The sequence below is a fragment of the Lissotriton vulgaris genome, chromosome 2_1 (genome assembly GCF_964263255.1).
Source record: "Lissotriton vulgaris chromosome 2_1, aLisVul1.2, whole genome shotgun sequence".
Classification (NCBI taxonomy): domain Eukaryota; kingdom Metazoa; phylum Chordata; class Amphibia; order Caudata; family Salamandridae; genus Lissotriton; species Lissotriton vulgaris.
The window spans coordinates 1,735,552,617-1,735,579,128 of NC_141687.1; the positions used below are offsets into that span (position 1 = coordinate 1,735,552,617).

The 26,512-nt window shown below is 43.8% G+C and overlaps 1 protein-coding gene across 1 annotated transcript in view; it reads right to left on the bottom strand.

Moving 5' to 3' along the window:
• LOC147733208 (mucin-5B-like) overlaps positions 1–26,512 on the bottom strand; it is an 875,769-nt gene that overhangs the window by 117,010 nt on the left and 732,247 nt on the right. The window contains exon 37 of the mRNA XM_086957740.1: positions 8,835–8,957. Within this exon, the coding sequence (XP_086813866.1) occupies positions 8,835–8,957 (123 nt within the window). The remainder of the gene's footprint in view (positions 1–8,834; positions 8,958–26,512) is intronic.

The window sequence follows — 26,512 nt, forward strand, 5'->3', positions numbered from 1 at the left end:
TGCTGATGGGTTCTCATAGGTATCAGTGAAAACATGCAATGGGTATGAAATGGATGAGAATGGACATAATGTAGCATTTGCTTATGAAGATGTAATGTGTGGCTGAGGTAGGAAAGTGGAAGAGGACCTGGAGTTGTCCAAGGTGAAATGGATGCAGGAGATGGAAAAGGATGTGGTGTTTCTGTACATAAAGAATTACGGGGCATATTACCAACGAGTAGCGATATTTATCGCTAACTAGGCTTTGCAACGATTTTTCTATCGCTAAGCATCGCCGGAAATTATCGCTGAGATAACTTGCTATTAGCAACGTTTATATCCAAAACGATAATTTTTCCGGCGATAGCGTGAATATCGCTGAGAATACAGCGATATTCACGCATTAGCGACAAAATGCTCTTAGCCATGTTATCCACCTCCCATTGGATAACATGGCTAAGAACTGGTCTGAGCAGGCGTTAGTTTTTGGCGATAGCGGGAATATTTCCATTGCTACGCCCGCCTTGCTACTAGGTGATAGCGACGTTAGCGACTGCTTTCAGTCGCTAACAGGTTGGGTACGCCCACTTTGCATGTCATTAGCAATAAATATCGCTGACATGCAAAGTCGGCCCCAAACCGCTCGCTATCGCCTAGAAGCTGTCGCTAACTGCTGTTAGCGACAGCTTGATAATAAAGCAATAGAATTATCGCCGCTTAGCGGCCAAAAACGGCCGCTAAACCGGCGATAATTGCCTATCGCCCCCCTTGGTAATATGCCCCCACATCTCTAAAGGATGGCCATTGGAACATCAATTGCAAGGTGAATGTTATACATTCTGCACAGGGAAGGAGGAATTATCAGTGGGCAACGATAACATTTGGAGTGAAGATAATATTGAACGTCCTATTGGGATACGAAAGAGTATTTTCAAAGTGGGACATGAAGGCCATGGAGGAATGTCGAGTACAAGAAGGAAAATCAAAGAAACTTTTGGTTGACAGGTCTGGACAGTATGGTGGATCGTTGAGTGAGGGAGTATAATGTGTATAGGTCAAGCAATAGGGTGGTTAAACCTGTTGTGGTGCTTTGCAAAATGTAGAATTACCAAATGGTGGAAATTGACTATTGATTTTAAGGGGCCTTTTGCTACATTACCATCCAAGGAGGCATATGCGATTGTGCTCATTGACAATTATTCCATATGGCCGGAAGATCATATGGTTGGCATTGTTAATACAGAAGTGGGTATCTACTTCTTGGAGAATGTTTTTTTCACAGAAAGTGTACAGAAACATTAGTTCGGACAACCGGGTGGCGCTTACATCTAGTAAGATGCAATCTTTTTTTAAATGTGTGTCATCAACCATGTGAGGGTGTATTTATACCATCCTGAAGGAAATGGCCTAGTTGAGTGCTTCAATAGAGTCATCAAGGAGGCAATAAGATTGGCATGAAAGTCTTGGTTACCATTGAAGAAAGCTCTTCAAAGTATGTTGTCTTCATGCAGAATTACCCCTCATTTAGTAAGTGGCAGGGTGCCATTTGAAATGTTAAGGGGAATGATGCCCTACTCAAAACCTGTGCCATTGTGATTGAGGCATAAGAAGAAAAAAACGGGCAGGTCAGAGGTTGAACTCCAGCTGAGGAAAAAGGTGGAAGGTTATCAGACGCAGGTTAGGAACAGATTTACGAATGGAAAGAAGATGCCTGAAATATCAGTTGTGGTACAAAAGGGGGTGGTGATCGACGGAGCATCTGAATCAATCAAACACTCACACTCAGTCAAAAGATCTGGGTTTAATCCATCACCGTTCTTTAGCCCACTCTGCCACCCCAGTTCAGACATGGCTATATGCAAATAAGTCTGACCCTGTGCGTCATGTGAACAGTCCAGTCCGAACTGCCAAGCCATGTTTTCCCTGGACCGGAAACAAGCTTCCGAGGACCGGTTTCTGGCATTCCAGCCGTCTTCAGCCCGGCTTGCTTGAATCCAGTGGCAAAGTGAGCAAGGGACTCACGTCTGAGCATACCCTGCCACACTTATGGCGGGCAAAAGCGATACAAAAGGGAGTGGTGATGGACGGAGCATCTGAATCAATCAAACACTCACACCTGTCAAAAGATCTGGGTTTGATCCATCACCGTTCTTTAGCCCACTCTGCCACCCCAGTTCAGACATGGCTATATGCAAATCAGTCTGACCCTGTGCCTCATGGGAACAGTCCAGCCCGTACTGCCAAGCCATGTCTTCCGTGGACCGGAAACAAGCTTCCGAGGACCGGTTTCTGGCATTCCAGCCGTCTTCATCCCGGCTTGCTTGAATCCAGTGGCAAAGTAAGCAAGGGACTCACGTCTAAGCATACCCTGCCACACGTATGGCGGCCAAAAGCGGTACAAAAGGGGGTGGTGATGGACGGAGCATCTGAATCAATCAAACACTCACACCCAGTCAAAAGATCTGGGTTTAATCCATCACCATTCTTTAGCCCACTCTGCCACCCCAGTTCAGACATGGCTATATGCAAATCAGTCTGACCCTGTACCTCATGGGAACAGTCCAGCCCGAACTGCCAAGCCATGTTTTCCGAGGACCAGAAACAAGCTTCTGAGGACCGGTTTCTGGCATTCCAGCCGTCTTCAGCCCGGCTTGCTTGAATCCAGTGGCAAAGTGAGCAAGGGACTTACGTCTGAGCATACCCTGTCACACTTATGGCGGCCAAGAGCGGTACAAAAGGGGGTGGTGATGGACGGAGCATCTGAATCAATCAAACACTCACACCCAGTCAAAAGATCTGGGTTTAATCCATCACCGTTCTTTAGCCCACTCTGCCACCCCAGTTCAGACATGGCAATATGCAAATCAGTCTGACACTGTGCCTCATGGGAACAGTCCAGCCCGAACTGCCAAGCCATGTCTTCCCTGGACCGGAAACAAGCTTCCGAGGACCGGTTTCTGGCATTCCAGACGTCTTCAGCCCGGCTTGCTTGAATCCAGTGGCAAAGTGAGCAAGGGACTCACGTCTGAGCATACCCTGCCACACTTATGGTGGCCAAAAGCGGTACAAAATGGGGTGTGATGGACGGAGCATCTGAATCAATCAAACACTCTCACCCAGTTAAAGATCTGGGTTTAATCCATCACCGTTCTTTAGCCCACTCTGCCACCCCAGTTCAGACATATCAGTTGGTCATTATGTGCATGTGAGGAAATGCAGCTTTGTGGAGAAGGGAGCATCTTGTTGGTCTGATCGGTGGAGGATTGTGAAGGGTTTTGAAGGTGCAGTCAAACTTGAGGGTGGAAGGGTGTGGAATTTACACATGTGAGTTTCTGTAATGGTGTTAGTACTGGCAGTGAACATAGGTGTAGGGTGCCTGATGACTTAAATGAGTACTTGATGGGGGAAGATGTTCCCCCAAGGAGTAAACCTAATTCCAGAGTAAGTGAGAAGATTGAGGATTGTGTTGTGGATGGAGGTTCAAAGAGATTTGGAGTTACTAGTATGTAGGAGTGCAAGAAAGAAAACATTACTGGGTCATCTTAAGGAGTTTATAATGGGATGAAATTTACCAAGTCATGAAGTTTTAAGTCATCAAAATTTCCCATTCATATAAAGTAGTTATGATGAGATGATATGCATTTAATGTCTTCATTTATAAGCATGAACTATATATCTATAGTATTTTGTTGTGTTGCCATTGTTATTGGGGAAGGTGTGTGGGACATTAGAATTTTAGGAATGGAATCATTCTGTGTGGGGCAGAATGTAGGCTTGGAATGTGAACGTTAGGGAACATTCTTGTAATGACAGTGGCATTGCTCTCTATTGTAGGAACGTATTGTATATAAAAACCAATTTATCTTTACCACGCATTGTAAACTTATTTTTTTGTGTCATTTCTATTTCTTGTTGAGGCTCCAAAGTACATTCTCAATGGTCAGGTGTAATTCTTTAGGTAATTATATATTGTGAGATTGTGTATTGACACTGAATCCATTCTGCTTTCACTAAATCGTGAACATGGTTCAATCTTATGTCTGTCTGACCCTGTCTTTCAGCTGCAAACGCTGGCAGGCCCAAGTTACGTGCACACACATGGAATTGTTTGTTTTCTCACTTCACTGAGTGAGAGAGATAATCTGTTTGAACTGACAGTGTGGGAGGTGTACAGTGTCCAAGGATGAGAAAGTGAAGAATTCAGCCTCAGCTCTCATCGGAGCCTGGCCAGCTCCATTGAGTGACCTCGATGCAGAGGATGAAGCAGCCCCTACAGTTCAGATAAAGGGTGGGGAGCTTCTAGAAGTCTCTTACTGAAGACTATAAAGATGTAGACCTCTTGACGCTTTGACAGGAACTCCCCTGGGAGTGGCTGCATTGCCCAAGGCAATTGTGGTTGAGACTCTCCTGCCTGAGACTGCCAATGGGTTTCCCAGCCGTGCTGACAAGATGGTGCTAAACAGAAAGCCAATGATGTATTCCAAGTTCCAATGATCTACTTCTTATATACATGGAGTTATCTCTCAATGCATTTATTCTAGAGTACATGCAGTTATCTTTCGATTAATTTATTATTGTGCACATACATTCACTATATACATTATTTTGACATGTGCATTATTGCTTTTGATATATGATATTGTGCTGTAATAAATATTCCCATTTACTTGGCAAATGAGTGCTGAGTGGTATTCTAAAGTATGTAGAGTCCCATTTTGGAGAGTGCTCATGCTATGTCCTGGTATTTTGAGATCGTGGTCAGGTGTTCTGAAGAGAAAGCAACACACCAGGTAAGTTACTATGACTGTAGTGCATGGATGGTAGAAGGTTACTGGTAGAGATCCCATCTATTAGAGTTGAATTTTGGTGACTTTACTGAGGCACAGAGAGTATGCACTATACCTATAATTGCAGCATGTGCATGTGAATAACACCTGTGTTTGTAAGCAAAGGAATGTGTGCATAGGATTTTGGGGGTTATATACAAATGAGTCAGTAGTTGCGACATAGGTTCAGTTGAGTCCAGTATTTGTGAACACCCACAGCATTAATCAATACAGATGGGAGAGGAAGTTTTTAGGATGCATTTGCATGTGTCTTCAATTTTGGAGACATGTGTGAAGCATTGAGAATGTACACCATACCTAGGGTGGCAGCAGGTATGCCCGGCTTACACCTGTGGTTGTAAATACTGGAGTGTAATGATAGGTTCATATGAATCATATACAAATCAATCATTGATATGTTAAAAGCCAGGCCCTTATTTCTCTTCTGAAAGCTCTGATTGTTGATGGCCTTTATCCTCTTTGGGATGGTATTCCACCAGAGCCTGTATGCCTCTAGCAAGAAGCAGCTATCAAATATGTGAGTTGCTAGGAGAGGTGCATACTTGATCAGTTGTATGGCCGGATTCTAGATTGTAAAATTGTTAGCTCTTTCCTATGGATCTCCTGATGTGAAATGTAAAGGGAGATGAAAAACATTCTTTCAGGCAATTGGAGAGATTATCCAGATAATCTTCTATCAGAATAGAGAAACTGCTATGAGAAAAATGCTCCTTGGTACACTCCTGATTATAGAGAATTAGTATAAGGGAAAACTATGCATGGGCAAGTAATGGAATTAGAACATGTCTGTCAGTCCTGCATCTTACCAAAAAGGAGGCAGTGCAGAAGGGATACATCTGTAAAATCAATAGCTATGAAAAGATGTAGTAGTGGGGAGTGCAGTACAATGTACGTGTGATGAAGCATCTACCAAGAAATATGAGTTTTGAGTGCAGACGGGGCGCAAATTGTTTCATGTTCATACTGTCATGAAAATGCTGTTCCTTTGCTTCCTTCACTAATTAGCAAATCAGGTGAGGGAAGCCATTCTTAGATTCTCTGTTCTGACATCAGATATCGTTCAAGGATGTTACAACCCTATCTTAAAAGAAAGGAAATCCTAAGCTTTAACAGGTTTTATGAAACACATTCATAGATTGGCCATGCTACGGGTACTAAAATTTAAATGTTCATTTAATTTCTGATACCAAGAGGACCTATGCAATCTGTGGCATAATAAGAACAACGCTCTCAAGTCAGCGAACTCTTTGGATGCCTGCAAAGTCCATCTGTTTCCATACACAGGTGATGGTGATCACTAACATATCTACTGAAAAACTCATCTCCAGATGAAAGAAGCATATATAATATCTGTTTTTGAGAAACCTACCACAGGCTCTTATAATTGTATTCCCACCATAATTGTGTTCCTTATGCTTTTTTCTCATTCTACTGAAAGTGATCAGACTGAGCATTGTTTCTGAGACCTCTCTGTGCCAGAGACAGTGTGTGGTTCAGATCTTGGGGATGAGTTATAAAACAATCTTAACACCTGCTTTTAATTGTGTCAATGGCCTCATTTAGCACCATGAGGAGCTTTCATGACAATAACTATGATCCAATCAGTTGATAAGTGAGATGGTAGTTAAAAGATAATTTAGTGTGCTAAAACATCCAAATAGTGACCAAGGGAAACAGAACGAAGATTGATAGTGTCATCTTGTAAGATTGCCATGTTGATTAGCACACATGAGCTAGAACACTAAAGGTGGAATGCAAAGGAGAATACAGTGCATAGATACAAAGGAGAATACAGTGAATATAGCAGTGCTCGATCAGCAGACAATTGATGCTTTCGTATCAGGACTATCTCAAAATGTTGCTACACAATTCATAGTCAAGCAACAGAGAAGGAAACGTCATTTTAGCCTAGAGAATAGAGGAGTAGAGCATGAGTGATATGTATTTTTGGGATTTTGCCAACATTTTCAGTGAACTGACTTTGGGATGTTTTCAAAACAGTATGATATGAAACAGGGTATTGTAAACAATTTCATACTGTTGATATAGGGGATACACAGGCATGAGGGTAAAGTAAGCAAGCAAGTAGGATATGAACATCAGTATTTCACAAAATTGGCTTCTGTACTGGATTTCCTTTCTTGGACAATGGGCAGAGTCAGTGAGATACAATATTATGAGGTATTTCAACTAGTATTGTGAGCTATACGATCTAGTTCAGTGGAGAGAGGGGGTGTCCTTCCAATATGACATGCAAATTTACATTTATACAGCTTCAATGGTGGACTCACACATCTTTCATTCATGCTTAAGCACAGTATAATTGGATGGCTGAAAACATACCTAGTATCTCCTTTTTTCATCTCACAAATGCAGAATGTATCCCAGTCTCTTGATGCCTCTGAACTTTCCCATATTCTCAACAAGTCGGAAATCCGATGGCTTAACTCTGCATTTTTATCTGTCACTCATGCCACATATAATAATAAAGTGCTCTGCACTGCTAATTTCCTAAAGAAATGTGAAGCATCTCTTCACTAAAGAGCAACTTAAAACACCTCTGGACACTTTCGAAATCCCAAGATTAGGGTTTCGCAGTTATATCTATCCAAGACTCCTCAACATCTTCAACCCAAGGCTATCATATGCTATGCAGCCATGGTGATTACCTCAGTCAAACAATTCCACAATATCTCCCCTATTCTAGGGAAGCTTCTTCTGCTTCCACAAAAGTCTCATATCACAATATATGCTGTATTGCCTAAAAGGAACTATACCAGGAAAAACCCTCCCTACCTTGCTGAACTACCACCTATCTACACAGTTCAAATACATGTAGGAAGCTTGAATGCCCTGAGGACTGAATCCCCCTTAGGCTCAGAGCTTTCTCATTCACCCAGGATGCAACATTTGTCTAAACTTCTCTTCTATTTACATTAGAATCCAACCTTCTTTCTCTGCTTTCGGCAAGTATCTAAAGATTCTAAAATGCCTTCTATCTCTCGCTGAACTAGCCTTACTTTCCACTAGTCCATACTCCTCTGAAACCTCCCTCCTTCTCTTTCCCTTGCCATCTTCTTCCCTCACAATCATGGTGGTTGGCTGAACTACTCCATATTCATGAACACTTGTGATTTATTTCACCTTTTGATTCTGTACTCCCTATTTGTATTCTGTAGTGGTTCTCTACTAACGGTAAAGATCAACTGAGCTACCTAAAACTGTAAACTAAAGTAAATAAAATGCAGTTTATTGATTGGAGAGAGAAGGCCTAACATCCTTCCATTTGGTCAATGTATGTTATAGGCTTTTGAGTCAACCAGTGTTGAATGCAATCAGTTATTCCTGCCACCAAAAGGAACAGGCTTGAACTATTGTAATTTGATCGATTCGGAAATTAACAATTCAAGCCTACCAATTTAGAATATTTAAACCCTGATTATCATTTTGCTACAAAACCTGGTGGAAATAAAAATGTCAGTCAATGTTTACACTGTACTATTTTCTTTGTGTGCATCTGTACAGGTATTAGACTTCAATCGCAAAATGATTAATTATTAAGCATTGTTCGGTACTGTGGGAATACATTAACCTTAGAGGTTAAATGGATAGGGGTAGAGAATCTCTGTGCAATGGTGAAGTAATTGTAGAATGAGATGCTCATGACAATAGAGACCTTTCACAAAAACAATGCACACCTCACTTTCACATCTAACAGAGAGGTCAATGATTCAGTATTCGGAGAGTAGAGTCTAAAATACCATCTCCTTCACCAGGTACGAATTCACTTTCTATGGCTGAGAGTTTACCTTGCTGTGGTGGATAACAATTTCCAGTAACTTACAATGCACTACTTTTACCAAAAATAAACTTACACAATTGTGTCTAAGTGCACATTAACTATGCCATTCATTATGCCACTACCACAAATGGCTACATTTTTTGCAATGCTACAATATCTTACACATTGACACGAAGTAGATTAATCAATTGAAAGACTTCACTCACCGGTTCACAGTCCTTAAGGCAAACCATCGGGTCGCACAGTATTTTATTTGTTTTCAGCAAAGGGTCCGGTGTGGTAGTACACTTGCATTCCTCACAAGTGATGGTGGGCACCACTGCTCCTGGCTTAAAATAGCATATGTAAAGGATGCACAAATTATTACATCAAACAAATGAGAGTTGTCATACATCAAAAAATAATTATTATCCAGTGCATTGCAAATCAAGGCATAGAGGCCCATTTCATTTCTTATCAGTCACATCTTGCTTCCTCGAATGCCCGGTGCTTGGCCATGATGAAATGACTTAGTAGAGGCAAGGCGTGTCAGTGTCAGCCCAAAGCGGTTTTTCTTTACCGAGTTGGATGAAAGATAGCTCTCAAGAAAAGGAAGTCTTTAGCGAACAAGGGACATATCCACCAGATATGAAGCTTGTCAGATAACATCTTCTGGATTGTCTTTTTGACATTTAAGTTTAAAATGTTGAAAACCTAGACTGAGGAAAGATCAACAGTGAAAATGACTGAATGTCTTGTGCAAGAATCAGTCAGGTAGCATATTGTCTCATTTGTGTAAAGCGAAATACTGCTCTTTTGGATGCTTGATGCAAACTCCATATCTGCCCCACTAAATAGTAAGGCAGAACACATTTCCAAAACTCACACACAATATTTAACAGGTGGGAATCTTTGTCTCCCAAAGTACTTTTTAAAAGAAAGGGCAATGAAATACGTTTTTAAGGTCTAACACCTTTATGAAATTCTACTTTACATGTAAATTAAAATCAGGGTTCAACTTTCCAGTACAATTTTGATGTCAGCTTTATGATGTTTGTTATAATGAAAATTCGGTAAGGATTAGCTGTGTGAGGTGAGTCACAAATTAGAAGCAGTAGTACCTAAGTATATTGATGAAGGGGGGCCAAATCAAACAAAGGAAATTCAGCCACAAACAATTTCTTCTTTTTTTTAACTGTTAAACATTGGGTTTCTGGTTGGCAGAGGTGTGCACCCTGTGCAAGCAGAAATCGCAATCCTAGTTAGGGTAAGTCACTCATACACCCTATATTAACCTGTGCTCACCCCCTGGAAGCTTGGCGCAAAGTATCCAGGCTTAACCTAAGAGGCAATGTGTAAAGTATTTGTGTGACACTTCAAACTGTAAAGCAGTGAAAACGCGACACAAAAAGGTTCCACACCAAGCTAGAAAAATAGCTCTCGCAGTGGTGGTGATGGGCTCGATCTGTTCTGTGCAGCCATGGCGATGAGTCAGCTCTACTGAGCACAGGGAGATCATTCTCGTCGAGATTTGTTGATGGAGATGTGATGATCTCGAGCTTGGATTAGCATTGTAGAGCGCTGCTTCGCACTGATATTGATGCTCGCCGGTTCTGGTAAGGCAACATGAGCAATGCACCAGTTACGTTCCACGCAGTGGTGCTAAATCATCGGATCTAGGAAGGCTGTCTGGATTTTGACTGAACAAGGATCTTAAGCCCACTTCCAAGGGTAAAGACCTTGGGTGGCACCACTTGGCAGGGCAGACTCACAAATGGCATAGTCCAAGTGCAAAACTAGGATCATTTGCAGTCTTTTATGTCCCTGAGACTTCAGATCAGGAGGCAAGCCTACTTACCCTTGGATTCACTCTGGGTTCTGGGGGTCAAGTAATTCAGAACCATTCCTTCTTACCCAAACTGGAAGGACAGCAGAAAAAATCAGGTCACACAGCAGGAAAGCAGTTCTTCCAGAGCAGCAGTCCAGCAGAGAGGCAGTCCTTCAACATCTCAGCTGTCCTTCTTCCTGGCACTGTATCCTCAGTTCCAGAAGGGTACTGAAGTGGTAGCATCCGAGGTCCAGTTCTTTTACACAGTGGTGCCTTTGAAGTGCTCAGAGGTCATGCCTTCCTGTCCTGGCTCCAAACTCACTACAATGGGGGGGTCCAGTCCTTTATGTGGACAGGACACAGCCTATTCAGGTGTAAGTGTGACGCTGTTTGCAGATCCCTCCTCCCATTCTGAAAGGATGGACCCTTGAGTCCCCTCTAGTCACATCTAAGCTACCATTGTGTGTGGGGTCTTCACAAAACCCAGCTGTCACCCAATGGGGAACATTGTTTACAACGCGGTGTTTACACTGCACTACCTTAACAACGCTGCCATTACAACGCAAGTCGTTACTACGACTTGCGCTGGATGGCGCTGTTGGTTAAGGAATATTGTAATTGTATATTCCAACACCTTCCCTACTGTTAGGTGGACTGGTGTTGGAATATAAAATTACAATATTCCACAATCCGCGCCCTCCAACGCAAGTCGTTGTAACAACTTGCGTTGTAATGGCAGCGTTGTCAAGTACCGCGATCTAAAAGATCGCGTTGTACTGACATACATCCTCACCCAATCTAGACATGCAATCAGATACAAACTGCAGGAATGCAGGGCTAAGAACCGGAAACTGCAACTTTCTAAATATGGTACTTTTACAGTTGTAATGCTAACTTTGACTTTGCCATTAAAAAAGGATTTATCATTACAATTCCATAGGTACCTAATATGACAGATCTACTGCCTCTCAATTAGCAACTACAGCTTATTAAATGTAATAAGGAATCCCCAATGTAATCCTATGAGAGAGGTAGGCCGCACAGTACTGAAAAACAAATTTCAGAGTTGTTCACTACGAGGACATGTCCTACCTTATACTTACACAGCATCATGCCCTATGGGCTACCTAGGGTCTACCTGGTGTATTTTATGTAAAAAAAGGGGAGTTTAAGGCTTGAAAAGGGGATTTAAATGCCAAGTCGTCAAGTCTGTGCAGCACTGCATTGAAGTTTCAATGGAATGCCTGAGGCATGTTTTAAAGTGCTACCAAATTGGGTGGGACAATAAGTGCTGCGGGCCGACTGGTAGCATTTGATTTACAGGCCCTGTGTAAATGGTATACCACTCTACAAAGGATTACAAGTAAATTAAATATGCCAATCAGATATACGCCAATCAAACAAATTATAGAGGAGCTAACGAAAACAAATTCAGCAAAAACTGGAGGCAAGCAAGCTAAAGGTTTAGAGGAAGACCACCCTAAGGCTGGCAGGTAAGTTATTAACACAAATGACCCTACAATATGGAATCACAATTCATCTAACATTAACACACACTCTTTCATCAGATCAGCCCAAACCTGCTGTTTACATCTAAAGAGATTTTAATAATAAGTGGTGATGATGAAAATTCTGGCTTGCATTTTCATGTAAAGGCCATACCTACTGACTTTGAAAATTCTTTGTGTTTCCGATGTGTTGTTTGATGGAAGTGCTCAAAAACCTAGCCTAATGCAAGAATGTTTGCATACATTATGAAAATAAAGCAAATACTGCATTAAGTAGGAGAGGGAAAAGAGCAGTGATCAACGCAGGACCGCCATTTGATGGTGATGACACTTGTACAGACTAAAATGTATCCTAACACGGGACACTTTTTAAAACTATTATGGAAGTAACCCTGGAAAATATGCTCATGCAGTCCACTTCATTGGCCATGCTCACAAACAACCAACAATTTTGCATAGTTACTACTGAAATCAAACTTGCCAATATACAAAGAAGCAATTTCCCTTATTAAACAAGCATTGACAAAGCCACCAGATCAGGTGTTGGTTGCCTGTGTTTTGGCTATGTCAAATCTTGTTCTGTTGTGTCATGGTTTTGGTCAACCTTTCCTGATGGATGAGTTGCTGGGCTCTCACCACTATCAAAACACATGTCTAAAAATATCTAAAAGTAAAATTATTGTTGGTATCTAAAATAACACATATTATGCTAATAGTGCTAGACACTCAAAGGAGCCACTTTATGTGCTGATGTGTTCCTTGTGAAAAAGGAGAATGTTTTTACTCAAATCGCAGTTAGACAGTGGCTGGAGGAGGTTGAGCTATTGCTCCATGCTGTATGATTTAGGGAGCAAACGGAATGTGAACAACACAATAGACCAATGGATGAAGAGGACTGATTGAAAGTCCTTATCAGTACGTTATGTATATAATTTAAGTAAAATCAAAAGATCTTTGCTAACACCAGACCTAAAGAAAAGGTAAGCATGTTGTGAGCAGGCAACATACAAATGCAAGTAGACATATTCTAGGAATCACTTTGAAGCAGTACATGAATCTCAATAGGCCCTTAGGTTTTCGATATAATATTAAACACAAATCCTGCCACAAATCAAAGGCAAAACATGTTTTCATCAATTCAACAATATTGTATTTATGCGAATTTAAAATGCCCAGATTCAGCTCAGCCATAATTTAATTTGACGGTGCCCATCTATTTTTTTAAATATTCTTTTAATTGGGATTTTTCAAAGTATAGTGAGATCAGTAACATAGTATGAAATACTTCTATATAGTCATGAATAACAGTAGTTGCCGCTGATGTTAACAAGTGTTACATGCATGATAGGAGGCAGCTGAAGTCTCAGCATGCCATTCCTTGTCTTGGAACATCCTTCAAATGCCATCCCCTCATTTGGTGTGGAGGGGGCCAAGTGGTATACCAGTATGACTACGGATAGCTTTGTAGAGCTATGTGATCAAGTGACGGTCATCGCTCACGTTGAGTGTTGCTTGTAACACAGCATGAATGGGGGTCTCTAGTCCTTCCCAACCTATAGTTTGCATTTTCGAGTTGGCAATATTTATGAAATTGGGCAGCTGGGAGATCAAGGTTGGTCAGAAGTTGAGGAAAAGAGAGTAGGTGACCTCTGTAAAACAAGTCACCAGCTGTGATGAGTGAGAAATCCTGACACCTACACAGTGCTGTGGGAGAGTATGAGCCTGGATAGCGTGGAAGGCCTGACATGGTGAAATTCAGGGAATCAGGGAGGATATGTCACATAAGTGCATAAATCCTTTGGATGTATTTGGATGCAACTAGTACTTGTAGGGAACACGAAAGGTCAGTTGCCAGACCTGAGGGTAATTGGCCTCTGATTGGAGTAGGAGTTGGGAAGAGTGATGACAAGTCTCTCCCTGGTTCCAGCCAGCTGCTCAACTGGTCACCACCTGCAGTTGGAATGCTAAGAAATACAGTTCAAAGGAGGAGGCATCCAACCCGCACTCATCGGATGGTAATTGCAACTTCTTCAGAGCAATCCTGTGGTGGATGCTTCCCCAGAAAAGTTCAGTTAACAGGGAGTAAAGATCTCTAAAAAAGTCCTGGGGAGGAATCACTGGGAAGTTAGTGAAGTAATACAGAAGTCGGGAAGAATCACCATATTTGATAGCACCTGGCTCCTTGTGGTGGTGAATAACAGTTTTGTCCAGAAAGATATTAATGGTTTTAGTGAAGCTAACAGTGGACGCGAATTGCTGTCAAAAAGGCCACTTGTGGTGTGATATATTCTCATTCCCAAGTCATGGACGGAGTTGTGCCAGGTTAAGGGGTGCTGTCTATGACAATTTCATGTGGGGCAAAATTATCGTGTAGTGGATAGATAGAGGGTTTGTTCCAGTTAACCCTTAGCCTGATACCTTAGCAAATATCTGCAGTGCAGAGTGGATGGGGGCATGGTCTTCTCTGGCATCCCAGAGGAACAGAATAAGGTTATCTGCTTCTAAGGACACCACATGTTTCCTATTCTCAAGGGGGATTCCCCACTATGCACAGTCCACATGGAGTCCGATAGCCAAGGGCTCCAATGCATCGAAAAAAGCAGGGGTGAAGGAGGGCAACCCTGACGTGAACCACGTTCCACCTGGAATGTCCTTGGTACAAGATGGTACACCAGAACCCGTGATTGTGGTTTCACATACAGGAATCACGTGTAGGCAAGGAGGTGAGCACTTATACCCATTAGAAAAAGGACTTGGAATAGGTAAGACAAGTCGAGAGAAACGCCAGGTCCAACACCAGGCAGACCGAGATGGGATAACAATTCTTCCCTACACATGGAAAAGCCGCCTAGCATTGTGAAGGTACTGAACCCGTGGATAAACCTGTTTTGAGGATGAAGATTTCTTAAAAGTGCAGAGTCACTCACTGCGTGCAACTCAAGAGGTAGCTGTAGGAAGCTAGCTCTCTCTTTAGTAAACTAAAAAGAAGTACACTGTCCAGGGAGTCCAGAGGGTAGAGCTAACCATTTTTTGTACTCACAGAGGCAATAAGTGAGACACACACTCAAATAATAAATCTAACACCAAGCTATAAAAGTAACACTTCTTTTTATATATATTCCAAACTCAAGAACGTCATTTGAAGGTTCTTACAGTTTTCGATAGTTAAGTTAAGTTTTCAAACCTGTGCTCCTTCAAGCACAATGCAATCCAATGGGAGGCAAAGTCAAAGATGCAGAAAGGTGGGTACATCCGGTTTCAGGGGTTCCCCTTCTGGGATCAGAGTAGTAGTGGGAAAAGGTTCAAAGTATTGTAAGCAGTTCATCTGGAACAACCCAGGTTCTATTGGGAGAAAATTGCTGATGAGGGTGCTAGCTGGAGTCCTACGGAGAAGGGATGCCACTTGAAACAAGGCTGCAAACTGAGACTTGTGGGCAAGCCCACTAGCTCCCAAACAGGGCTCAGGTCGCAGTGGGTCTAGGAGCATGCAGGCACAGACAATTTGTCAGGACTTGGCCAGGGGCTCGGTAGCAGAGTGGTTTGATCAGCTGGGCTGAGAGCGCAAAGTTGCACAGTGCGATCAGGAAGAAATAGCTGGCAGGGGGCAAAATTAAAGGTGCTGGGCCCCTTTCAAAGTGGGTTTCAGTGATGATGATGTCCCTCGATGGCTGCTTGGTTCTGGTGTAGTAAAGGTTTTTGACTGGACACTCACAGTCAGTGTTTTTTGGGTAGCGCGTCCAGTACCTCGGGGTGGTGATGCATGGCTTCTGTTGATCCTGGTGTATTCATACTCAATGGGGAGACAGCTTTGACCTCACTGAGCAGGAGTACATTCTCCTGGTCATCTGCTGCATCATTCAAGCCAGGGTGTTGTTAGGCGGTGGACCGGACTCTGCTTGCAGGTGCCTGCAGACTGAAGGGGACCAGCTCCTCTGCTCCAAATGAGACTTTCAGTGTTTCTTGAAGTTCTGGCAGACTACGCAATGCTTTCGTAGTTCTCCATCTCACAGGATGAGTCACTCTGTCACGATTTTCGAGAGAGGGCTGAGGACGTCAAGTTTTGGCCAAGTTCTGCTGTGGTTCCTGCCAGGCAGTGACTCTTCTTGGTTCTACTTCTATTGATCTGTCAAATCTGAATCTTGGGTTCAAAGGTGCCACCTAAATGCTCATTTTAGGGGTGTTATGGGGAGTGACAGGCAGTAGCCACCTACCTTTAGGGTGTCTACACCCTCTATGTGACCACTTCCTTTGGGAAATGGGCACATCCCTGACTCTAGAATGCTAATTCCATCCATAACAACATGGAGTAATCTGAAAAGTGTGGCCCACTACAGCTGACCCACCCCTAGGGTTGTGCTGGATAAATGTGGGCACATCTCCTAATCTAAGTAAAATTTCCAGCCTGTCTAGCCACCAAAAAGTGGTGGCAGGGCAGGGGGATGGCACCTCAACTATCTGACAATGACAGGGGTCACATAAAAAACATCAGGTGTTTAAAGCTTCCCGCCCTGGAATGCCCATCCTGCTTGGAGGAGATGTGAACACCTTCGCCTAGGAGAAGGCTTTGTTCCTGTCCTCTAGAGCAATGGCTCTCACATCAGGAGGTCAAAAACTTGTCTATGGTGACTGTCTGGTCGAGACCAGTCAACACGCTAGTAGTCGGTAGGTTTTTAGTGGCCATCTCTAAGGTGCTCTGTGTACATTTATTAATAAATCTAGCACTGGCATCAGTGTGGGTCTATTAAGATGAAGTGTTTGGTACCGAACACCTTGGGGGTACAGGGAAGCCATCAAATAGCTGGGAAACTCGTAATGATGAGTGTCCAGCCCATGTACTCATAACGGATTCATTGGAAACCTCTTTAGGTCCAATGCCCTAGGTATCAGGGGGTACCACTTAATAGGGACTTAGAGGGAACCTGAAGGGATCCTAATTGTGGAACAATAGTACAGTTCAGGGAAAGAATACTGGTGCTGTGTACCTGGTCAGCAGGAACCCATCACACTTTCAGTCAAAATTGCACAAAGTACTAGGCAAAAAGTGAAGGGGGCCTTGTCAATAGGGGGACTTTACCACAAAATCTGATTTCAAGCAACTGAGCCACGATATGTGAGGAACCTTCCACACATTCTTACCTGATGAATTCTGGAAATCACTGCCAGAAGTTTGTTGGCAGACCTCAGCTTTCTGGCAGGATTGTAAAATCAAAATCTGGCACTGAGGTAAGAAGCCCAAGATTGATACAGGGCACCATGCAGAAGTGCAAGAGCCTTAAATTTTACTTTATTCCTGATGGGCAGCCAGTGTAGGATTGCAGGTAGGGAGCGATCCGTGTTCTCACTGGTATATTTAACAAAAGGTGGGCGGCCCCATTTTGGACCACTTGGAGGCTGTTAGGCAAATATTCTACGAGCGCAAAATGGAGGACTTTGCCATAGTCAATTCTGGAAGTAATCAAAGCCTAAACTTTTGGTCGAGGTGTATGAGATCTGGCAATATTTGGGATTATCGGCAAATAAAATCTTTACCAGCATCTTGAAGTACGACCCAGTGATAGCAATGGCTTGGTAGGACACCACATTGCTAGTGTCCCATTGGAGCTTGAGTATAAATACCAGCAATGATTCCAGGAGGTATAATGGTAGTTTGCCCAACTGTATAGTGTAGCTAGATGACGTGGAAGGGCCTCAGCATGTGCACTGTCATATTCTTTGGGCAGGCCGTCAACACCACAGGTTTTATTCCTGGCTTTGCCTAAATTGCTTTTTGGACATTTGCCAGAGCTAAAATTTCATATAAGGCATCCAGGGCCATTAAGTCGATGCTGGAATGGGGAGGTGGTCAAGGATCGAGTCAATGGTGTCCCCATGATCTGCCCCTGAGGATTTTTAGAAATGGGAAAAGCAATTGTAGAATGCTGTAAGGACGTTTTGTTGTGTATGTAGTGCTACATCTGAAGGGGAGGGCATTTCAAGGATGGGTATCCCCCTGTGTTCTTGGCAGATTATCCAGGCAAGGATTTGCCCTATTTTATTACCCTCCATGTGTGTTTTGCCTGTGTATGGGCAGCCGCGGCCCGTGGAGGGAGTTCGGTGGGGCAGGGAGGCGGTGCGGGGGAGAGGCAGGGGCAGGGCGGAAAGTGGTAAACACTGGAATATGGACAATTGCAGGTAAGTAAACAATTTAAAAAACAAAACGAATTTCGTAGCGCGTGCTGCATCTCATTTTGCGATGCATGGTGCGCTACGAAATTCGTTTTCTTTGTTACGTTGTTTACTTACCTGCAATTATCCATATTCCGTTGTTTACCACTGACCACCCTGCCCCTCCCTCGCACCGCCTCCCTGTCCCACCGAACTCCCTCCACGGGCCGTGGCTGTGTATGAGGTAAGAGTGTGGCACCATAGGCCTTCTGCAAGAGAAGCATGTTCACATTTAGCCTCCTCCAGCACAGAGTGACAGTAGAGGTTTTGTTCAGCTTAATGCTCCAGCAAGGGTAGGCGTTACATTGTCTCAGCTATATCTTTGTCTAGCGTATGGCAGACTCCAACTACATCCTGAAGGCAAATGCTGTGCATGACAAACCTGAAGATGTCCCTTTTAAGGGGCTTATTAGATGCAATGCCGTGTTTTTAATTAAAGGAGTTACAAATATGTGAGTTCTGAGAGTCTTGGAGTATTGTGTCTTCTAGGCACTCACGGGTTGGCGCCAGGTGGAGTGAGGGGATCAGGAGTAACCCATGACATGTCTACTGTGCGAGCATCATGACACCACCCTGACTAGGCAGTTTGCGGTTTGTAAGGAAGATGAGAGTGTGTCGGAGCATATTAAACAATCCAATAGGACGAATAGAAGGAGAATATGCTAGTGGTAGGGTGTTGGACTTGGTCCTTTTTGCAGGGTCATCCCAGAACTTTTTGCCTTCCTCCTGTATTTCTTCTGAACTGTTGTTGGTGGTTTTATGACTCTGGGCACTTTACCACTGCTGATCAGTGCTAAAGTGCATAGGCTCTCTATTGTAAATTTTTCTAATGGATTAATGACTCCATGATTGGCTTATTTGATTTACTTGTCAGACCCTAGTACACTGTACCATGTGTGACCAGGGCCTGTAAATCAAATGCTGCTGGTGGGCTTGCAGCACTGAGTGTGCAGTCTGGGACTCCCATGTCGACTTGGCAAGTGCACCCACTTGCCAGTCCTTAAACATTCCCTTTTCTGCATGTTAGTCACTGCTAAGGTAGGCCTAAGGGCAGGGTGCATTGTATGCGAAAGGTAGGACATGCCCTGATGTGTGTGGCATTTCCTGATTGTGAATTACAGCCAATTTTGTTTTTCACTATTGCAAGGCTGCCTGTTCCCGTAGGCCAGAATGGGCATTTTGAGTATAACATCTTACAATCTTAACTGACTCATGGAACAAGGTAGAAAAACAAGTGTAGTATGCCTGAACTCAGAATGTTAAAATACATCTTTTAGTGACAGTGATTTCTACATTCTGTGTTTGAAAATACCACTTTTAGAAAGTAGGTATTTTCCTGCCTAACCATCTAGTATGACTCTGCTATGTTTGTGTATTCCATGTCTGGTTTGTGAGTGACTGGGGGCTGGAGAGGGCCTTGGCTCCAGCAGTCTTTTGGGTCTGGGCTGGGCTGAAAATGCCCTGCATTGAATAGAGAGGAGGGGTAGGAGATTTCCTTTTACTTGCCTGAGCTTTCATAGAATAGAGAGTAGTGGGAGGAGTTTTCCTTTCAGCTACCTGAGCCAGGCCGGCTCTTAAACAATGTTGTCTCCACCTCCAGCCAGGAAGCTGCACCCAGGAGGACAGAACTGGTTTTGAGTAGGTACAGACACTATCTTCCTTCAGAGAACTAAGGATTTTGCAGTATAAATATTGGGGCCCAGACCCCAGTACTTTGGATCACTTCTGGGAATAAAGACAAATCCTTTGCCAAGGAGAAGAAACAGAGAAGCTAAAGGAAGATTACTGCCCCATAGCTGTTGCTATTGGGGTTGGCCTGCAGTGGTTACTTTATTGCCAAGGAAAGGAGAAAAGGAACTTTGTGTGTACTTTTACTATCTTGAGGAAGATCTCCAAGGGCTTGTGACTGAGCTTGCCTACTGTTCTGAAGTTCAATACAAATAGGGGGAACCAGTTCTGGACAATATTTATCGGGGTCCAGTGTACATGTCCAATCAACCATAGAATGCAGAAAGTACAAAGTTTCCAGAGGAATGGAAAAGAAGTGTAAAAACTCCTTCTCCCAGGGCATGAAAGCAGTGGCACGTTGGATGTCTTCCAACTACTTGCAGTGCAACGTTGGGAAGACGGAAGTCATGTTGTTTGGCGAGGCAAAATTACTCTGGACCCCAGAGTGGTGGCCACAAGATCTCGGCCCAGTGCCCAAGCCTAAACAAACTGTTAAGAACCTGGGTGTCCGATTAGATCAGGAGCTCACTCTCAAACAACATGGCAACCAGGTGGTGGGAGCCTACTTTCATGTAATTAGTATGCTGCGGAGGATCTTCCCACTACTACCTGACACTACGAGGAAAACGCTGGTCCAGGCGCTTGTTCTGAGTCGCCTGGACTATTGCAATGGCTTACTCCTGTCTGCCAACGAGGGAGTTATGAACAGACTTCAGGTGGCCCAGAACACGGCGGCTCGACTGGTTCTGAATGCCCCTCCCCGCACGCCTTCTAAACCTCTGCTGACAAAGTTACACTGGTTACCTGTCAGACAAAGGGCCAAGTTCAAGGTATGCTGTACCATCCACAAAAGCCTGAATGGAATGGGCCCTGCATATCTAACCACTAAATTCATACCTTATATACCATCTCGGACTCTCAGATCTAGTGAACAAGGCCTTCTGTGTGTACCCAGAGCAAAGAAGTCTCGACATGGAGCAAAAACACTATCAATAGCCGGACCCTCTCTCTGGAACAGTCTCCCACTATCCCTCAGACTATGTGCAGATCACCTCCCTTTTAGGAAAATGCTGAAAACCTTCCTGTTTAAACAGTAGAGTACAACAGCTTTTAACACCCCTTCTGCTTAATTCTTGGTAGAAGCCAAAGGCGCGGAGATACTCCTTCGGGAGTGAAGCCAGCGCGATACAAACCAGTAAATAAATAAATATGTTGTATATAAGGAGAGCAGAGACAGGGAGCAAGGAGCTCACTTGTTGGAACTAAGAGGCCTCACACACCCAGCGAGCTAGATGTCAAGCTTCATCATTGGCCTCCTGCTCCTCGTCAGACTGGCGCTGCAATGTCTATTAGGCGCCCGTCAGACTCCTTGCTCCCTGTCTCTGCTCTCCTTATATACAACATAAACACACCTCTTTTCTATTCCTCTGGGAACTTTGTACTTTCTGCATTCTACTGTTCTGAAGTCTCAGAGAAACAATGACTTCACCACCAGCTCCCCCTGAATTGCCTTGTTGGGAATTCTACCAGCAGTGAGGTGCCTGCTGTTGTTTGGGCCCTCTGAGATACTACGTGTTGCTGGGAGCTGGAAGTGGGATGCAATGAGGAGAAGCGTGTCGCCGGCGCCGCAGTTGTTGTCGCATTGCCGAAGAAGCATGCCGCCGCCACAGCTGTTCACCGTTGCATCACTGACAAAGCGTGACGCATCACCCGAGAAGCATGCTGTGCTACAGAGGTCACCATCACATAAGCAGGGAAGAGTGTTGCAGGGCCTGTCGCCTCTCCAAAGTTCATCGATTTCACCGCACGGCCGTCAGTCATGCACGCATCGCTTCCACGTTGTCGCATCGCATCAAAGACAACATTTTGCCGCATCACACCGGATCGTCGCATTGCATCATGGCGCCATCTTGTCGCATCAAAGCCGGAACACAGTAAGAAACCTACGCATCACCTCCACTCCGCTAAGAAACCAGCGCATCACCTCCCCTGTGCTGCAGTAAGGAACCGACGCATCAGCTCCCCAGAAGCAAGCAACCAACGCATCACCTTCGTTGGGACCCTTTTGATTGTATTGCCTGACGCATCCAAGGTAATTTGAGAGTAAAGTGTTGCATTTCCCATCTACATTGAACTAAGCTATTTCTACCATTTTAATTACAGTATTGTGGATTTTTGATGTTTGGTCTTGTGTTAAGTCTAGTAAAGATTATTTATTTTTCTAAACTGGTATGGTGTCCATTTGCAGTGTTTTCACTGTATTACGCTATGCGTTCACAAATGCTTTACACACTGCCTGTGAGATAAGCCTGTCTGCTCGTTCCAAGCTACCAGGGGGTGAGCAGGGGTTATTTTAGAAGTGTAGCCCCTTACCCTGACTAGAAGGAAGGGTCCCTATTTGAACAAAGGTGCAAACCATTGCCAATTAGAGACCCCCATTTCGCACATAGTGTTAAGGGCTTAGTTCTCTCTGCACAAGCACCCAGGTACCCACTCATTCTGTAGACCAGCTTGCCTGAGTATATGAGGAGGAGCTTGGAAGGGGTGGGTGTGAGTTAATCTAGTTGTATATTGAGGCTTCAGTTGTAGTCTCCTCCCATGATCTAAGGGAGGTGAGTCTTCAGAGATAGGACACAGGAAAGCATCACACAGAATGTGTTTTGGTCAGCGTTAGGAGTACATAAGTACCCAAGCAAAACAGGGAGACCATTGATGCAACCCTCTCAAAGAACATATCGCCCCTCTTTTTCAATGATAGTTTCTGTTATCTAGACCGGAGTCCCTGAGTGAATCCATATCAGTGCAACCCTGGCATATGTCGAGTATGTGGTGGCATAAATGGAGCCTCGCCAGCGTTTTTGGAGTCGGGGTAATTCTGTTAGAGCACTGTGCATCTCCTGGAGGAAAACTATGTGAGGATGGTGCCTCTTAAGATAAGAATATTTGGGAAAGCCTTTATGCGCTGTTGCATACACCTGACGTTAGATGGGAGGAATGTGGTGGATATAATAGATGTCATTGTATGACTATTGAAATAAGGTGAGGGACAGGCCATGTGTGTGTTGTGCACACCCTGTTGCGCTTCCCCAGGACATGCTCTCTCTGATGCGGTCACGCTAGCGTTGTGTGCGTCCGTGGGCTGCAATCATGAGGAAGATGTAACTTGAAACATGAAAAGCATTCCGCATCAAGTGGAATCCTAATCTAGGTGTAGGTAAGAACGGGTTGTGTTGCATGGGGGGTGAGTGTAATGGAATATAAGAATGGGCGTAGCAAGCCCTCCTATAGAAATTAAGGTAATTTATTGGGGCCAAGCAATGCAGACGCAGCAGTTTGCGGCAGGTGGGACCCTGTCTCACCCTCAAGCATGGAGTAAGCAGTGCTGCCATGTCAATAGAGCACAGTGACAGTAATGGCACAACATAGCCGCATGTAAATTGACAAGCAGTGATAAAAACCAAGCTAATGAGAATCAGATTATAGTCTCTGAAGTCTGGGGTGTCACCAATGGGAGACCAGGCATGGACTTACCCTCGACCTGGGAGGAGTCCTAGTCTCCATCTGGAGAGAAGAAGTGAGGATCACTGTCCATGCCTAAAAGAGCAGCTCTGCACCCAGGTGTGTGGCTGTCACTAGGGCCCAGCCACAGATTTTCAGCTATTTATTTTGCTCCAGGTCTAGGGCTGTCAATGTAAGTGACTTTGAGGCAGAGAGAAAGGAGTTTACTGTGTGTGTGGTTTCTTCATTTCCGTTGCGGTCTGGAGGTGCCCAGAAGTCCCAGTTTTAACATGGTAAGGAAGTGTCAACGTTTTTGTCTACTAATACAAATTAACGGGGTACCCCTAGAAGGCCATAGGACCTAGGTAGCATATGGTACGTAAAGACGATATGGTCCTACTGGCATGTTATCAAAGAAAGATATAACAATACGTTGGCGCAAGACACTCTACCTAGCTCCTCAGGAGAGTTTTCGGTACGATTTACTCACCAATACGCGGCCTCGTGGTAATAAATGTCCTGTAGTAAAAGTGGCCGTTTCTTCACAAATGTATCTCTGACTGTGCCTTAACCCTAGGTAGTTAACAAAGAACAATTGCTAATCAAAGCCCTCAGGGTTTGCGTACACGCTGAGATTGAGGGCTTGGAGACTTCACTACACTGACTCTTGATCAAGAGGGAAGGTTGTACAGTGAAGCTACACTTCCCCATGCACACGGGTCAGTAGCACCGATGTGAGGTAGCCCTATAAATCACCCCACTTATCACTTATCACCCGCATGCTGGGACCTAACTAACCTCGTGCAACAGTGGGGTCGAAAAGATGACAATATTAATCATTGTAGCTTGGATTGACTATTGATAGCCCTGTGTGTGTGTGAACAAGAGGCAAAGAAAGATTATGTGAATTTATCAAACAGGCTTCTTGGCCCTGGCTAACTGGATTTCCTCATTGTCAGAACCATTGAAATATGACTACTCTTTGAATCAGTATTAATTTCCTTTTTCTGTTCTTTCTGAGCACTTCACACATGAGCGCTTCTACAACACCTTTTTCTTTAAACTCTTTTTGAAGCGACCACTATGAAATAAACTCTAGGAGTTTTTGTTAATATATAATAAGTGACGTTTTGATACATAAAATGTAATGTGACTCATTGACTCAGCAGTAAGTGTGATGCCTTTATTGATAATGTTTTTGTCTAGCCATTCCTATATGTAATTTTGGTCAGTAAAAAAAGTGAGTCTCGCCGCGATGCATTATTTTGAATTTTACGAGATATAGCAGACAATATTGAACCCCCAACTGTCTAAGATGTTTCTTGACCTAAAGAAACATGAGGCGTCGACGTTGTACAGAAATTGTATAATACGTGAATATCATTATGTGTTTGTCCTCCAGTAGTAGGGGGCCCTTCAAGCGAGCAGCACACAGGATAGCATTCCGATCGCGATAGTGCAGGGGCCTCATTTATGAGGCTATGCATCACTTTTACGCCGCCGGTGCGTCACATTTTGTGACGCACCAGTGGCGTAAAAAATGCGCCTTGTTGCGCCATATTTACAAAGTGACGCATCTAGGTAGATGCGTCACTTTGTAAACCCCTGCGCCACATTATACCTGCGCCAGGTATAATGTATGCAAGGGGGGCGTATTGACGCCAGAAAGGTCGTAGAAGTGACGCAGTGAAATCTATGAGATGCGTCACTTCTAGGACGCCATTGCGTCAAAATCTTGTGCCTGCCTCACAGCAGGCGTAAGACTGACGCAGACCCTTTCACATGGGGCTTTCCCCATGTGAAAGGACGCATTGCTGGAGTTGCGTCACTTTTGTAAGGCAGAGGTGTCATCCCTGGGTGGAGAGGATGGGCAAAGAGGGTGCATGCTGTGTTGGTACACGATTTTCACGCTCCAGCGAAAAGACGCCAGTTAGGTCTGGGTGATCATATGATGTCACTACCTGTGACATCATTAAGGTCAAGGGGTATGTGATGTCACTTCTACTACCCCTGACATTTTGGTGAATTGACGCCCATCATTCTGGCCTTTTCTCCCTGATGTTGATGCATCACCCTCCCTCTCTCTCTTAGGCTTGGATGGAGCAGCAACGGACAGAAAGTGCAGTGGTCTCTGTGAGCATTCATATCATGGACGTTGCAAAGGGTTTCGCATTACAGCTGAGTTGCCAGACATGTCAAATTATGCAGCCCTCCATATGCTAGTTAAATGGACATGTTTGAGGAGCAGTAGTGGCCTTGTGCGTGGAATGGCAGAAAGGACCAAAGGAGGCAGAATGACAGCTTACACACTTTATTGTAAATTTGTGTTTTGCAGGACGCAGCGTACCCTATTAAAAAGGTTGCACCAAGTTGGGATGATGTAGCTCCGCAAACTGTGAAATTGTTTTTACAACTTTGCAAGCTCTGTCAAGTTCACACACATTACAAGACTTTTTGGAAACATAACTTAATAAACAAAATACAGAATTATAAGGTTTTGGAGGAAAATAAACATAAATTATGCAATATTATTGAGATTATTCTTCGGTGGAAATTGTTTTTCACAAACAAACACCACTCAGGGAAGGGGAAGGATTTTTATCTGCAAGTGAAGTTTTGGGAAAATGTCACACTTCACAATTATTGTTTATCACCTTTGAAAAGGTCTGTCTGCAAAACTGAGATTATGTGTATGCCTGTTTTAGACATCAGATAAATAAACGTTTAATACTGAGCCCTTTAAAAAAAGTAATGAAGCAGTACAACTTTCCTTTGATATGTTGATGCTGTATGTCTCGGTAGTTTATTCTGGGGTATATACTTTTCTTGCAGAGTAAAACTATTTTTATCAAGAAACCCATGGGATGAAATATAGCACACAGAATAGGACACTGGCAGGCCACTCCCAAGACCTTTGCATGTGTTGAGCCATACAGAGATATTGTTGTGGGCAGTGGCGTTTGCAGGAGCCGGGAGCCCTAATGAAGTACCGATCCAGGGGAAGGTGCACTTTGTGAGGCTAAGAATTGTCCACTTATTGAACTGAACTACTAACTGGTGAGCTGGGGTCAAACTCAGGTAATACGGTTGTGCCCCTTCTACATATGTGTACAAAAAGTGATGGAGTAATTTGTGAGGG